Consider the following 15,779-nt stretch of genomic DNA (forward strand, 5'->3'; position numbering starts at 1 on the left):
TATAGACAAATGGACTATAAGCTATATCAGATTTTGTTAAACATAGACCATGCTACAAGTGGGTCTATTACTATACATGTTATGCGATACACGTGTAATAATTTCATTTTTCGATAATTACTTCGTTGGCAATATAAAACACTTATAAATGTATTCACATACAATTCACCCTTGGGTGAGCCGATAATTTTGGGGAGTTTCAATATTAATGATCTTGTTATTTAATCAGCCATTGAGATTTTACGAAGAAAACATAAATGTTATAATTTTATATAGAGTTGGTCATAGGTTAATTTAAATTCTTAAAAAATCTATCTTTAAATAAAGCAAATATAAAGTGTTACAAAATATATTAGATATGAAACGGTTGTTTTTGTTCTCTTCGCAAGGCGAGGATTTGTGTGGCGAGGATCACACTGCTTGGGGACTTGGCACTGGATGTGTGATGACACGCTCTGAGGCCTTTATGGGTTGGAATTTTCTGGGCATGGGTTTACAAAATGTGAAAACAACTGAAATGGACAACGGTTATCTTTAACCACGATGTAACAGTTTCTTGTAATTTTAAAAGCAATTGTATAAAATATAATATAGAGAGATGTAACGTAAGTATGTCTCATATTCGCACAATTCAACAAAGACAGTGTGATTATTTTTATGGACAGATGACGCCTAGAAAAACAAATTTAGCACATCATCCGGGCACCTTTTCTACAGCTTCGCGCTGATTGGCTGACTCTTAACCAGCGCAGATATTTTCAATAGCAAGCATGCATTTGTAAGACGACACGCGATTGGACAAAATTGAAGCCACTTTAGAGTAAATAAATGGACAAATTTAAGTGTTTTTTGTCATGACACAATATATTGGTCTGCAAATGAAATAGTTCTGGCACAATACACATACTGCAGTGATATGTTATTGCTTCTATGCATATTTTACTCTATAAAAATGCAAACAAGCAATGATTTCTGTTTCTCAGATTGACCAATAGGAAAGCAGGTCACTGGAGTACCTTCGGTGTATACACGATGCAAGATGTTGAGGGTTTAGCGGCCTAAAGTCTACAAATTCATCCACAGAGTATTAGTGAAATTTTTCGACCAAAGGACAGGTGAGATTGTAATGTACCATATTAAATGATGTTTAAATGTACCGTTTTAAGTTAATTTGGTCCAGTTAAGTTCCAGTGACCACCCTATCCCCGGATATGGTCCGGGTTTCGTGAGCTTCTGTCGAGATAATTTCTTCAAAAACTACAAGCGAAATGGCGTTCAAAGGAAACTTTTCCCATTGTTCTAATTTTTATAACTTCTTTTAATAAAATAGCGATGGGAATGTGTTATGGGACTGTCAAATATTGTTCTGGACGTAAGTTGGCATCATTGTTGTCACTCTCGTGCCATACACGTGCTGTTGTAAATACACTGAAACACCGGGGATACGGGCACCTTATTGAGCGAGGGACACTGACATACTTGAGTGCTTTTGTTCAGCCGCGACTTGGTATTAAGTCGGACATGATGATTCTTTGTCTACGTGCCCTACAAATTTGATATTTATGCTTGTTGGGGATCTCGTACAACCAACTAGCTACCTTTCTACTATTTTTGTCTCCACAACAACTGTCAATTTCTCTGGACCACAAGTACTCCATGGGCATGGCCATGTTCATATTTGCATGCATGCAGAGCATGGGAGTATTGACACTGAGGCCTTTGGGCAAGTCTAATCTAATCGAAAACAAATTTAACTTTGCAAAGTGGTATTGGAGAGATGGTTACCATGTGATAGACTTATATTTTAATGAAGATTTTATTTCTTTTGTTTCTTTTTTTGGAAAAGAAATGTTCTCTTCAGATAATCTTGCATAATTATTATGTGTAATTAAGTTACCACTTGAAATTGAATAAAGATTTTTTTATGTAAGATTTCATTACATATAATTACAGATTAATCTTGCATTTATTTAATTTTCTACAGTATTCTTTGTTATATATCATAGAAATGGCAACATATGATATGTTTCTATTTTAAGACATTCTACCTACATGGGGATTTCCCATGTTGTTACATTTGCAGTTTCTTTGTAATCATGGTAATAATATTTGTATTTTTTAATGCCCATATGCCTACATTCAATGTCCCATACACTGTTCGTTCTAGTTAGGTGAAAAAAATATTGTTTTTATGTTCGTTAAAAATGATATTTTTTTTATGGTGGAACTGTGAAAAATGTTTTTGCAAGTGATTTTGTTGTTTTGGGATTAAATAATCACTATAAAAGTTTTAAGACACATAGAATTTTGATATTCTTTAACATTTTGTACCAACAAAGTTCATCTGCAGCAATTATGATGAATGGTTTCCATCATGTTATGTTTTGTAAATGCCATGGTATCTATTGTTATTTATCAATCATAAGCATATTATTAACAAGTTAACTTATTTGGGGTGCTTGTGTTGTTCAGATTTGCTTTTTCCATAGCTCAGTCTTTGTGGTCAACAACATATCGAATGCTCATCAATTGCCATTTGCTTCAGTGCAGGTCATGCCAACTTCATATTTGACGGATGACCATGCATGTACTAATTAGTCCATGATAATAATAGATTTTAGTGGTAAAATATGTTCCGGTACGTAATTTGTGAATGAGGTGTTTCTTGGATTCATTGGAATCCCCCGGGATATAATGCAAGGGATATATTCATGATGTGGTCAGTCTGTCCAACCATATTTCATTTCTGGAGCATAACTTGAAAACCATGGAAGATTTTTCATCCAAACTCAGTACATGTGGGAGATGGGGGACTTGTCATCTTCTGATGACTCTTGTTATCTGAAAAGAAAAGGTTTCACTGCTTTCCACAGTTACAAGGATTAATTACTAGATATTTTGAAAAGAAACACTGCAACTGCTGAGATGTTTAGCAAGTTGGTCAACAAATAATGTTGATTTCATGTTCTTTATTTGGTAAGCCAAGGAAATAGATGAAAGCAAACAGGAGTAGAGATATCATGGATTAAATCTAAGTAGTCCATAGCTTATCTCAGACGAGCAGTTTATGTAGAATAACTAGATTTAAGGACAAACGGTTAGTTATTCCAGATTTCAGCTAGTTCAGGATCATTGACAATATATATATATCCCAGGAATTGTGTTAGTCAAATGTAAGCCATTGCAGTTCAGAAATTAGAAAAAAAACTTTGTAATGAATGTTTCATTTAAGTGGCACACCCAAGTCAATACTGGTGTGTAAAGTTTTGGATAGTATTAACCAAACTGTACTTGATTGGGTTGTGGAAAGACAAAACAATTAATGTGATTTTATAGAGTTAATTGATTTTAAAAGTAAAGAGATATTGTTATAATTGTTGCACTTTGTAGTCTATAATGCATACAATGTGCAAGTACATTTGAGTTTAATGGAGTTTTTCATCTTGTTGCAGGTACTAGTGGATACTGATCTGCTGGTTCCTGTCTCGCATGCATCAAACAATGGCAAGTATATGAGCAAGACACAGTGCATGGTTTGACACAGGCTAGTAACACCATAAAGGGTGCTTGCAAAAATGGCCGAAGAGCCAATGTTGAGCCTGTTTGATTCAGATTCGGCCTTCTTGGATGATCTCACCAACCCTGGGACGACAGAAATGGTTCCTTCTCAGGGTATTGGTGGTGTGATGCCAGGGGCAGAGAGCCTGATGGCATCTGGCATGCCTGGGATGCAGCAGTCACACATGGGCCAGCAACAGGAGGCCATGATACTGTCACAACAGACCCAGCAAGGGTATAACCAGATAAGAGGTTTGCCGCAAGAAAATTTTGGGAACATGGCACCTCAAAATTCTGTGATGAATCAACAATATGGCCGTGAAGGATATAACCAGTATGGATCTGTACCCAAGCTTCACCACATGAGCGACCAAATGATGATGGGTGGACAGAGCCAGAACTTGATGGCACAAGCAATGCCAAGACAGCAGCAGCAACAGTACAATAGTCCACCTTCAGGAGGGACAATGATGCAACATCCATCTAGTGGGTATCAGAACTTTGGCATGTCCCCGAGGCCTCGATTACCAAATCCTCAGCAACAGCAATTGGGAATGGTTCAGAACTCAGTATGGAATCACAACCAGACAAGTCCGACACACCCTCAGTACATGTCTCAGCAGACACAGCAGCAGCAGCAGCCGCCCCAGCAGCAGCAACCTATGAGCAATACCACATCACAGATGTCCCCTTACATGCCCCAGCATGACTATGCTATGCCCAATGCATGCCAACAAGGTTCACGTCTTGGACACTACCAAGATGGAGCTCCTCAGAGTGTACAAGGCAATGCTTTTATGCAGGGTATGGCTTCCCCTCCTCAAGGAAGTAGAGTGTCCATGGCCCAAGGAGTAAGCCCTGCTCAACCTTTTCAGCAGAGCAATCCAGTTTCTAGCCAGCAACCTGGTATGGGAATGTCCAATTTCAATGTTGCCCAACAGTCATCGGGAATGCAGCCAAGGTATCCCGCTGATTATATGACACAAGGACCACAAGTTAACTCAGGGACCACACCTCAAAATAAACTTCAACACTATTCCTATACAGCTGGTCAACAGCAGACCCAACAACAGTTATCTCAGGGCATGGGAGAGTCATCGTCATTAGCACATTATCCTAATCAGAGTCCCACAAGTAACATGACTTATAGACCCCCCTTTCCAGGAATGGCTCCACAGAGAGCAACAACCCCTTCACCAAGACCCACCCCAACACCGCCATCTCATACTCCAACTCATTCCTCCACATCTCAGGGAAATTTTGGTCAGTCAAGCCTTCAGCAATTAGAACAGCTAGTTCCACAGATGGGCAGTTTGTCAAACACAAACCCTTTTCAAAGAGTGATGCAAAGTGCTCCAGCGTCAACCATGGGAATGAGCATTGCACAGAAGCCACCTGTTTATAGTAGTAGTAACTTTCAAACAACAACAGCACCATCCACAACTGGAATCATGTCAGGAAACACAATGCACCCGACCATGGGTATGGCGGTGAACACCGGACACCCAAATGCTGCTGGCCCGCTTAGTCCTAGTCATGGTATGATACCAAATCAGCAGAATGTAAATATAGAGATTCAAAGACTGCAGCAGCAGATTCAGCAGTTGTACAGCATGCCTCAGACTCAACAGATCCAACAGCAGATGCTGGACCTTCAAGAAAGAGTGCGGATGTTGAAGGCACAACAACAACAGCAGATTTTGCAGATGCAGCAGAGACAACAGATGCACACAGGAGCTGGAGGCCCTGGTCCAATGCGAGGTCCCCAAGGCCAAGCTGTGCATGGGATGCCAGGGCCCCGCCCTAGAATGCCACAGCCTCAGCTGCAACAACAGCAGCAACAGCAGCAGCAACTGTCACCATCACCACAGGCGGTGCCCATCCAGGGCCCACAGACCATGACCCAGCCAACACAGATGCCACTAACTATGCCCCAGTTGTCGCCTACACCACCCAAAACACCTCAAGGGTCTTTATCAGTGTCATCACCACAGAGGGTACAACAGCAGTTTGTCCAGGTAGGGGCATTGCCATGTCTTAGCTGGTTACATTAGTTATCCCTGTACAGGGTTTAATCTGTGAAATTAGGGAATTCTGTAGTCGGACATATCAACATCTTCGAATGATATGTGGGCGTTTGTTCTAAATGAACCCACGACTTAGCAAAATGTTTGATATTTCCTTTTGGGGGGGAAATGATGATTCAGTTAAGTCAGTGAATGAAATGTATGCTCATATGTTAAAGGTCATCATCATCATCATAAGCAAGGTTGACATAATATGTATATATGAATACTTAGATAGGGTTTGACATTTTGACCACATATTGTTTGATTTCCTTCAGTTTCTAAAACAAAAATGATTGTGAAAGAATGATGTTTAATAATCTTCTAACCCAGAAAACTATCCTGTTTTAAAGTCGCTTTTGCCACATGTTGAAACCAACCAACATTTGAAGTGTATTTACGGACCAGTAATTTATTACAGGGGTGGGGTGGGTAGCGGTGAGGTGACCCTCCCCGAAAAGACATAAGTGCAAAAGCACTATATAGTCATCATAAAATTTCTAAAAAATACTTATGACCCAACCTCCCATCCCCCATAATAATGATCAGTCCCTTATGGTATTTTACCATGTTGACATCATAATCTAAACATTATTTTTTACATGTTTGGTGAAATCTATGATTTAATGGTTTAGAATGGGATGAATACAGACTTGGATGTCCTTGAAGTGTCCTATCTTGTTTAGACTGCCTCCTTTTCTAGTGATAGAGCATCTGCCCTGAGAGCGGAAGGTTCGGGGTTCGATCCTCGGTCGCGTCATACCAAAGGCGTTAAAAGATGGTACTTGTTGTTACCCTGTCTGGCGCTCGGCATTAAGGGGCTAAAACCAGTACTGGTCGGCTTAAGTCGGTATACTGTGTCTGAGTGGGGTATGTTAAACTGGGGCATGGTACCTCAGTGGGCTAGCACTATAAAGCGGCATCAGTCTGGACTAGTACAAGCAGCCACACACGTGCATGTGTGTCGCTTTATAACTGCAATAATCTTGGAAGCGACATTAAACCCCATTTCACCTCACCTCGCCTATCTTGTTTAAGAATTGGTGCAAACATGAGATACATTATGCACAGTATGTAAATCTTCTTGTGTATTAAAAACTTTGTCTCATCATCTGTTTTTATTTAAGGAAATGTAATTATTATTTTTTCTCAACTCATGGTGAAACTGAATATTATTCAGCAGTTGAGTTAACTAATTCATTTTTGTGCCACGTTTTTACCTGCAGATATTAAGTTTGCAAGTTAAAGTTGGCACATTAAGAATGGCATGGTACATGTTGGGTTTTTGATCCACTGGTAGATCTTTGTAATCCCCATGATACATTAGGTCAGGAAGCCGTTCAATAGTGCGTGAAGACATCCTTTTCTCTTGTAATGACAAAACTTGCAAATTCTCCCATTATTTGTGGTTTGAAAATCATGTCCACAACAAAGTTTCTTTGTCATGGCTGAAAAAACCAACCAGATTAGACCCTGTTGTGTTTTAGTCTGATGATGTGACATGTGAAAATGTTTAATATCCATGCAAATAATGAATGAAGACGTTTGTGATGTTTGGGATAAGAAATAGTTACATCATCATTTGGTCATGTGATGGGGATCAGGATGACCAGTTGTTTTCAGCAGTTTTGCCAGTAAGTAGATGAATCCAACATGAAAGTTGGCATTTTGTCACTACATGAGTAGTATGGTCTCTGCTTGAATGTAATGTAGGGTTTTGTGAATCATCATTACTCACATGATGATGTGTTTTCATGCATGATCTCCAATATATTGTATGTAGTTTTTCAAAAGGTGATAGTAAACTAGTGTACTCTTTTGAAAAAAAGTCAACTGTTAAATAAAATGCTCTCCTAACCACTACACAAATGAGGCCGTACTGTGTTTTTTTTTGTCTGGTTTGTCTTCACAGATCCACTGACCCTATAAAATGATATGTGAAAAAACACTTAAACAAGAGTGTGCTCACAAACTTTACTGATCATAAATTATCACATCCATACAGACTGTCTCGATTACTGAATACCTAAGATGACCTTCAGTTTCGGTAGCACAACAAATCTCAAGTAAGGCATAAAGGTGTCAGTTTAATATTATTTAATTATCAATTAGTGTTTTAAAATCAGGACTGGTAAAAAGAAGCTGGGAACCAAGGACCAGTATTTTTCATTAATGATGAATAATGGTACTGGTTGGCTTAAGAAAGTTTGTCGACATGTAGGATCATTAGTCAGCGTTGTTGCTGTGAGTTGCAGAGAGGATGTACCAGGACCATTACTACTGGTTGATTTGTTTGGTCTCTATTTTAGTATCTGATGGGAAAGAGTACTGGTAGAAAGGTCCTTTGTCTTCAGTGTAATAGGTAATATTTGGAAAGGGTTATGTAAAACCAAATTGTCAGGGAGGATTCACATTTCTCTGTTTAGGATAGGTGTTGGGCCTATCAAGAAATGTTTATCATTTATTTGCACCATTGTTGTGCTGTCATTAGTGTCAACAAATGGCATAAAGTATTTTAATGTATAAATGATGAAATACACATTTTCTATTTTGACGTATTTTTATATTTTATGAAGTTCAAATAGAAAGAGATTTTTCCACTTGGTATTTTCCTCACTGATGGCTAGAATGCTGTTTGAGTTTTATCATAGTAAGATAGCTGCATCAGCAAGTATTGAGATTACGTAATAAAAACTCACTTCCTTGATAATTCTGTCAATAGTTAAAAACAGGTTATTAAATAAATATTTATGAAAGTATGTTTCAGTTTCTGTGGAAACCTGATTAAAGGATGAATATTGATGATGTAGACATGAGTAGGTCCTTGACTCCTTCTATATAACTGTATATTACTGTGTTTATGTTTTGGTGTGGTTATTGAACAGTCTAATCTGAATAATTTTAGAATTGTGTAATGAGATGCCTAAAGTATTCACTTAGTAATCATTATAAAAAATTTGTCACTAAATTGGATGGGTGTATGTTTACTGTCTGTCAGGCATATAACAACTATAAACAGCAATACTGCAAAGATAACAGGGCTAGTGGGGGAGTCTAAAGCTTAACTTGTCCTGTCTAAAACTAGGGTTAAATTCTCTTTTTGGGTACATATGAAGCCATTTCTTGGTTGACCTCTGCAATGATATAGCTGGAATTTTGCTAAAGCATGGTAAAAGCCATGCCCCATGTACAGTGGTTGACAACTAACACAAGGTACAATGACGATGAGCTTTCCTAAAGCAGAGTGTATGCATGCTCTTTTTACTTGTACACTATAAGCATGGAAAAGTCGCATCTCTGCTACAATCTGTTATTAAGGTTGAAAAGGTACATTGAAACTGTGATGAACTGTGATACAGGGCCTTCGATACAATACATGGGTGCATGGACCATACAGACCTGTATTGCGATACATGACATTGACAATTCAAATAAATATTTAAATGTGGAAAATGTGTGCATGAAAAGTTCTCTTTGAGCTACAAATCACTGTTATGGATCATTTTGGCTTCCCTGTTACTTCTTGGGATGGACAGGAAGACAGCAAGGAAGAAACATTTTTTCACTGTTCTAAATTATACAAGTCGCAGTTCATTGCTTTTGTGTTTTATCGCTGGTGTATCAAGATCGCGACAAGTATTTTAGATTGTTGTAGGTATCTTAATGTAGCCTTCTGTATCGTTACACCATATCTGTTATTGTGGCAAAACTACTTGGAATCCATTCTGCCGTAGAATCATTCACACTAGAACCTCTGTATGGGGACTGATGCCTTTACTCCATACATTCTGATGATGCAGGTGACTGTATGCTATGCAGGTTAATTATACAAACTAAACATGTTGAAGTATCAATGACAAATAGGGGATATACGTGTTTGAGTGTCTTGTATAAATACTTTTGATATTATATCAGGGTGTGCTTCCATGATTTGAAGGATGTTCACATACCCCCAAGAATTTCACTACCATTCTTTGGGATATGTGGACATGTGTGTTAATGTTAAGACAAGATGAGTTTCATAAAAAAACACCAATATATTGAAATTCTGTTAACCAGATTTTTACTACATTTGTATGTGACTGTCAGTTGTTGATTTTTACTATTACAACCACTGCTATACCAGCTGATGCCGGAACAGGATTAACCCTGCTTGAAAAAACATGTCCTTTCAAATGTATATTGGTATATAGATATACTCCATTCATATGGCATCCTGGCTAAAGCCGCAGACTGCAGTAGCATTGTGTTTAGTGCTGGTTTTCTACCTGAATATTTTTACATTTTTATCTGAGCTGAGATAAAACGGTATTAACATAAATAGATTGTAATTGTTCTAATTGTCACTAAATATTTACATAATGTAATGTGACTGAATGAGGGTTCATATCTAGTTGTACAAGTCAGTTTCCTGAGTAATAAAAGCAAGTTCTCTACAACTGTTTCAATCGCCTTATGGTCATATGACCTTTACTGAATTAATTTTACAAAAGAATATGTCCTTGATTGTCAAATTACTAAACATTTTGTTCTACATCAATTAGACCTGGTTGTTGTAGCATCTCTATCAACTCATATTTATTTGTTACATTTTGACAGCAGTATGTGTCAAATGATTTTTAGTCTAAATGTTCAAACATATCATTTGATATTATTTCAAGTATAATTTAGTGTTGATATGTGTTCTTTGATGAGCTAAGATTACAAGATGAAAGAAAATTCGAAAACACCCATGCTTCGAACTTTGCTAAAGTCGCTTACAGTGGCAGTCATGTTTGACTCAACACCAGTTACTTCAATCTTATTTTTCAATTTATTAAGAAATTCATGATTTATTGGTTTACTGCAAATTTGATTTTAATTTTAAAACAATGCATAATGCAATTGTATTTGGCATACCATATATTTGGTATTATGTTTTGTTTTTCCTCTGTTTGTAACATGCCAGCACACAAAAGCTGCAAGTTGAGACACAAACAAAAACGTTACGACAGCTGTCACTTGGAACAAAAATGTGCTGCTAAGGAAGTGAAATTTCACTTTTTCCACTTTATTTATAAAGACATGCAGCCTTTAGAGTTCACACCAGTCCGCTAGCCCGAATCTACTAAATTGTGGTGAGGACAAGCATAATTCAAATGATGGTAGTCCTCATTGACTTAGCATTTGAGGGATATAATTCAGAACCTGTTCTCAGTGCTTCAGTTGTGCTACAAATTGGAACTGAATAAAACTGACAGTTGTAAATATATTTGTCTAATTAAAACAGGACTAGTTACAAAATCTAAGGACTACTGAAAAGAATGAATTTCTAAGGCAGCAATGTTTTATCAGTGACTTGGCAGTAGTATATTGTGGTACACAGTTTAAAACATGCATCTGCAATCTGGTCTTCAGCCACTAGTATGAAGCCAGTCTAGTGAAACTTCTCTTTGGATTCAGCTACTGAATTTGATGCAAAGAGACAAGTTCGGGCAAGTAGACTCAAACCCTCTTTGTATTTATTGCTATACAAAAGTTTTGCCAATACCCATCTATAGTTTTATTCTCCATGATGTTCCATCTCAAGAACAATTGCCAAGTTGTTGCAAGCTTACAGGTTCTTGACTTATAAGGATAACAAATTGAGAACTGCACTTAAAATAAATGTTTCAATGCAGGTACCATATTTGCTGTAATAGGCAGTCTAGCATTTACAAAAATTGACAAAAGGGTGTGCTTATTAAAACCGTTCACAAGTTAAATTGTATGAGACAGAGCTCTAATCATGGTAATGAACAAACTTTGTTCAAACCTCAATGAAACAGAATGTTTTTGATAATAGTTTCCCGGCAATTATATTCCCTTTTTACATTGCTGTTTTCTGTTAATGATATGCAATGTTAGAAATTACAGATTGACATGTGAAGTTTTGTCCTTAGTTTGGCATGCTTATAAAGATAGGTTAGTCTAGAATTTGGCCAGGGTGTGCGTGTGTATTGGAACAGGGCGCTTCCTATGGCAAATATGGTATTTGAATTTCAATTTATTGCAATACATAAACATTGCCTTTACCAGTATCTATTTTTTTTAATTAATTATATTCCATGATGTCCAAAATCAAGAACATTTGCTGTACTGAATGTTTGGCAAATTCTTAAAATGTTGACATTAACCAAAAATGTCTACTACCCCGAATAGTGATAACATATAGCAATACCTCTCTTAACCCCCCACCCCAGCATGTTCAGAATACAGAAGTCTCTTTTCCTAGGAAGTTAGGCATGTTTACTTTGAATATTTGCAATGATAAGAGATGTGTTGCACATGTTATCAGTCATTTCAGCAGTTTTATGATGTGTAGATTTATCGTGGATGATTCTTATCATTCAGTTCAAAATTAACATTTGTTATTCTGGGACTAGTACATTTCAGGAAGGACTAGAGACATTTTCATGTGCTCTACAACTTTCACCTTTAGGTAGATGGCAACTCTCTTTAGCAGATTAGTATTGTGGATTAGTGAAAATAGATTAATTTCTAACCCTGAGACATAATAAAAGACCTGTGAAGATCCGGGGAAGAATAGGTCTTCAGCAACCTATGCTTGCTGTAAAAGGCGACTATGCTTGTCATAAGAGGCGACTAACTGGATCCGGTGGTCAGGTTTGCTGACTTTGGTTGATGTATGTCCTCGTATCCCAATTACGTGGATCGATGCTCATGATGTCAATCATTGGATTGTCTGGTCCAGACTCAATTATTTACAGACCGCCGTCATATAGCTGGAAATTGCTGAGTGCTGCGTTAAACAACGAAAAAAAAGATAATTAAAATTTACCCACTGAATGACATTAATGAATTTGAAAAAAACAAACTATGTTTTTAATGCCTAGTTCATTTTAATTTTGTTTATTTCTACTGATTTCAAAAGAAATGAATGGAAATCAATCAAGACTGTATAAGTGTTAATACTATTCATGTGTGTAAAATGTGACTTTTTCAGAAGTTCTGACATATTGCAATTTGATCTTACTTGACAAGTACCACTCGCTCACTGAGTAGCATGTCTTTGGTATTGTGGTACTTTATAAATGATAAAACGTATGACGCCAGCAATAAGTAGGTTATGGCGCTGTATAGATTTTACCTCTCATGTTCACTGTCTCTTGTTGGTATTTTTGCAGAGGCTTATTTACGTATTGATTCCCAGCAAGCTATTCGTAGTTCACCTCCAATTATGACTGTTACCATAACAAATACAGTGCAGTGCTGTTAAAATATGATGAAATTGATTTCTGTTGATTCAGAGCTTGACTCCTGTATGTAAAGATCTGTCATGTTAGTCATAATTAGGTGTGTTGCATGCACGTTATCAGTGGCCTACCCTTGATGAGCTCATGTGGTCTGAAATTTCATGGATGTACCTTTCCTGTGTTTGGAACGAGCAAGTGAGGAGAGCGATTCTGTCTATGGTAAATACTGGCTGGTTTTGTGATGATGATGAGGATGGTTGTATTGGTTTTTGTTCATGGTGTTGAGAGCTGGGCAATCAGGACTGGTGGGATATGTCACATTATGGATCAATACATGGAGAGAGAAATTTTAATTGATTCATGGTTCGCCATGGTAACTGCATATTGTTCAGTGTTTTCTTCAAGGAACTAACTACCTACAACCCATTTCCATAGTGTTAAGTCTGACATGAAATACAACTTCATCTTTTCTGGTTGTATGGTATTCATTTGTTCAGAGGAAATTTGTCATGGCTAAAACACCACACTATCCAAACCATCTGTTGTGTGAATACATTATGCATGTATATAAATGCACAATACTGGACATTAGAAATTCTCATTTTCATAACTGCCTGTGCAACTATGCTTGTCGTAAGGCAACCAATGTGATCAGGGGGTTAGGCTCGCCGACTTGGTTGATACATGTTATCATATCCCAATTGTGTAGATTGATGCTCATGATGTCATTCACTGGATAGTCTGGTCCAGACTTACTTATTTACGGGCTGCTATCATATACCGGTAGCTGGACTATTGCCAACAAACAAACATAATTGTGTGTCTGTCTGAGTCATTCAACATGTTCAATCTTAGAAGAACTCTTGAATTCCTCAGTTTTCTATGTTTCATTTTGCTCGTAATGTAGGCATCTTTCACATGTATTCATCATTCATTCTTTGTGAGTTACACTTCTTTCAGTCTGAAAATGTTTCTCTTAACATCAATCATTACATTGCAAGTTTATGCTTGATGGTGGTAATCCGTTTGATTTGTTTAATCCTTACATCATTCATTAGAGAAGCACCACAGTTGCAAGCAGATGTTGCTGTATGTAATAAGTCATTATAGGATGATGTTATTATGAACAATTCTCTTTCAGAATAATATTTGTTGTGTTGACAGAATATGAACTTACCTTATAGTCAGATTTTGGATCCATTGCCTCCATTTTTTTTTGGTCAGTTTGTAAATATGACTATTTGTAGCTTGTCTTGTCACATATAACATACAGTGTACAGAAATATGAAGAAATAATTGTGTCAAGTGTTAAGTATTAATAGAAGATGTGTAACTAATGTGTTTAATAGATAGTGATTATTATAGGAGCATGAGTGTCATATTGAATTTACGAAATGAGTGTCAGATTTTATTGCATTTACCGAGCAAGAGCGAGGATAAAACATGCATTCTTACACAAGTTTCATAAAAGCAATATGACACACATGTGTGTGTAATAACTTTTGTATTACCCATTCTGACTTGATCCACCAATGTCCTAGAAAACCACTGTTTTTTTTAATGTGGTCAGCAATCTTTAGCTATGATGTCATTTCTAACATTGTGTCTAGTGTGACTTAATTCTGACCTTAGGTCACAATAAGATTGTGATGATGTCAACAACGCTGCCCTGATGACGGAAACAATACACTGGTCCAGAAGAAGTGATATTTGCACTTGTGCACATACAACTTTTATAAAACTCAGTTATTTTAACCCCTATGGGGAATAAGACTAAAAGATTAACCAATATGTTTTTGACCTCAGAAATATGTAATATAGGTTTGTATACTATGTTGGTGATTATTTTTATGTGTTGTTAATGGTTCAAATTAATCATGAGGTCAAGGGATTCTTGTCATATGTTAAAAGGAAAGATTTAGGGGTCCCTAGATTCAAGTACTATATGAACAAAGCTTCAAGGTCAACCTGGCCCCCCCTTGTCATGACAATGCTTCAACTCTGTCGGGAGTATTTTGTTTATAAATGACACATCTCCCAAAATAGAAAATAATCTTGAGGTCTGGCATTAACATGTGCATGATCTGGGAAGGAACTGTTCATTAACAAAGACTGATCAATAATGAACACCATTTTTAAAAAGCATACCAGTCAGAGCTAAAGTTCTAATGGCTACACCATGAGGCTAGCGATGTGTTGTGTGTGTGTGTAGTCTTGAAAGTGTGGTGGTGGGCCTCTGTCTTCACTCTCAACCTGTAGCTATTGATCTAGGAAAAGCCTGTGATGATTGTATTGATTGTGTTGCTCTCTCGGCTTCTTTAGCGAAGGTGAGCAGTAGTCGTTGACCAGTTGTAACGACACACGCTCTCTGCTGGCGTCTGTCCGCTGCTCTTGGCTTGGCCGTGCCGGTCGTGATTAGCTTGGTAGGCAGGCACCAGACTCCATCTGTGACAGTTGCTGTGTTAAACTGTCATCCTCTCCATCTTGCTCTAACTGAAATCATTAAATATGTATTAGGATCATACCTACGCCACCGATTGACCGTCTCTCATCTCTCAACCACTGGTCTTCACAAAGCTGTCATTTTTCTGCCATGTTTATTCAAATCCATAAGGGATGTTTACCAGTATTTAGGATTTAGTAATCATGTGTATAGAAATTGCTCAGAACATGTATTGACAGGAAGTTTACCCCTTTTGTGACCAATTGGGAAACAACAGAGGGATTTCCTTGTACTTGTGTAATGATGGAAATGAAACGTACGATGTAGTACTACAATTTCTGGCTTATTGGTAAATGTTCTTATACTTCCATGTCAGAATGATGAGATCTGATTGATTCATGCGATCTTTATAAAATACTATGTACCCTGCCTGGGAGGGAAATAAATTTCTCAGCATGAGAATAGATTCCCTTATAC

General features: G+C 37.3%; 1 protein-coding gene across 2 annotated transcripts in view; it reads left to right on the forward strand.

Annotated features, from left to right (window-relative positions):
- The first annotated feature begins 962 nt into the window (after window positions 1-962).
- Window positions 963-15,779, forward strand: part of LOC124135325 (chromodomain-helicase-DNA-binding protein 8-like) — a 53,031-nt gene continuing 38,214 nt past the window's right edge. For both annotated transcript variants that reach the window (XM_046500596.2, XM_046500597.2), the window contains exons 1-2: window positions 963-1,115; window positions 3,453-5,576. In XM_046500596.2, coding sequence (XP_046356552.2) covers window positions 3,576-5,576 — 2,001 coding nt within the window. In that variant the 5' untranslated portion in view covers window positions 963-1,115; window positions 3,453-3,575. The remainder of the gene's footprint in view (window positions 1,116-3,452; window positions 5,577-15,779) is intronic.

The sequence above is a fragment of the Haliotis rufescens genome, unplaced genomic scaffold (genome assembly GCF_023055435.1).
Source record: "Haliotis rufescens isolate VD_foot unplaced genomic scaffold, xgHalRufe1.0.p SCAF_19, whole genome shotgun sequence".
Classification (NCBI taxonomy): Eukaryota; Metazoa; Mollusca; class Gastropoda; order Lepetellida; family Haliotidae; genus Haliotis; species Haliotis rufescens.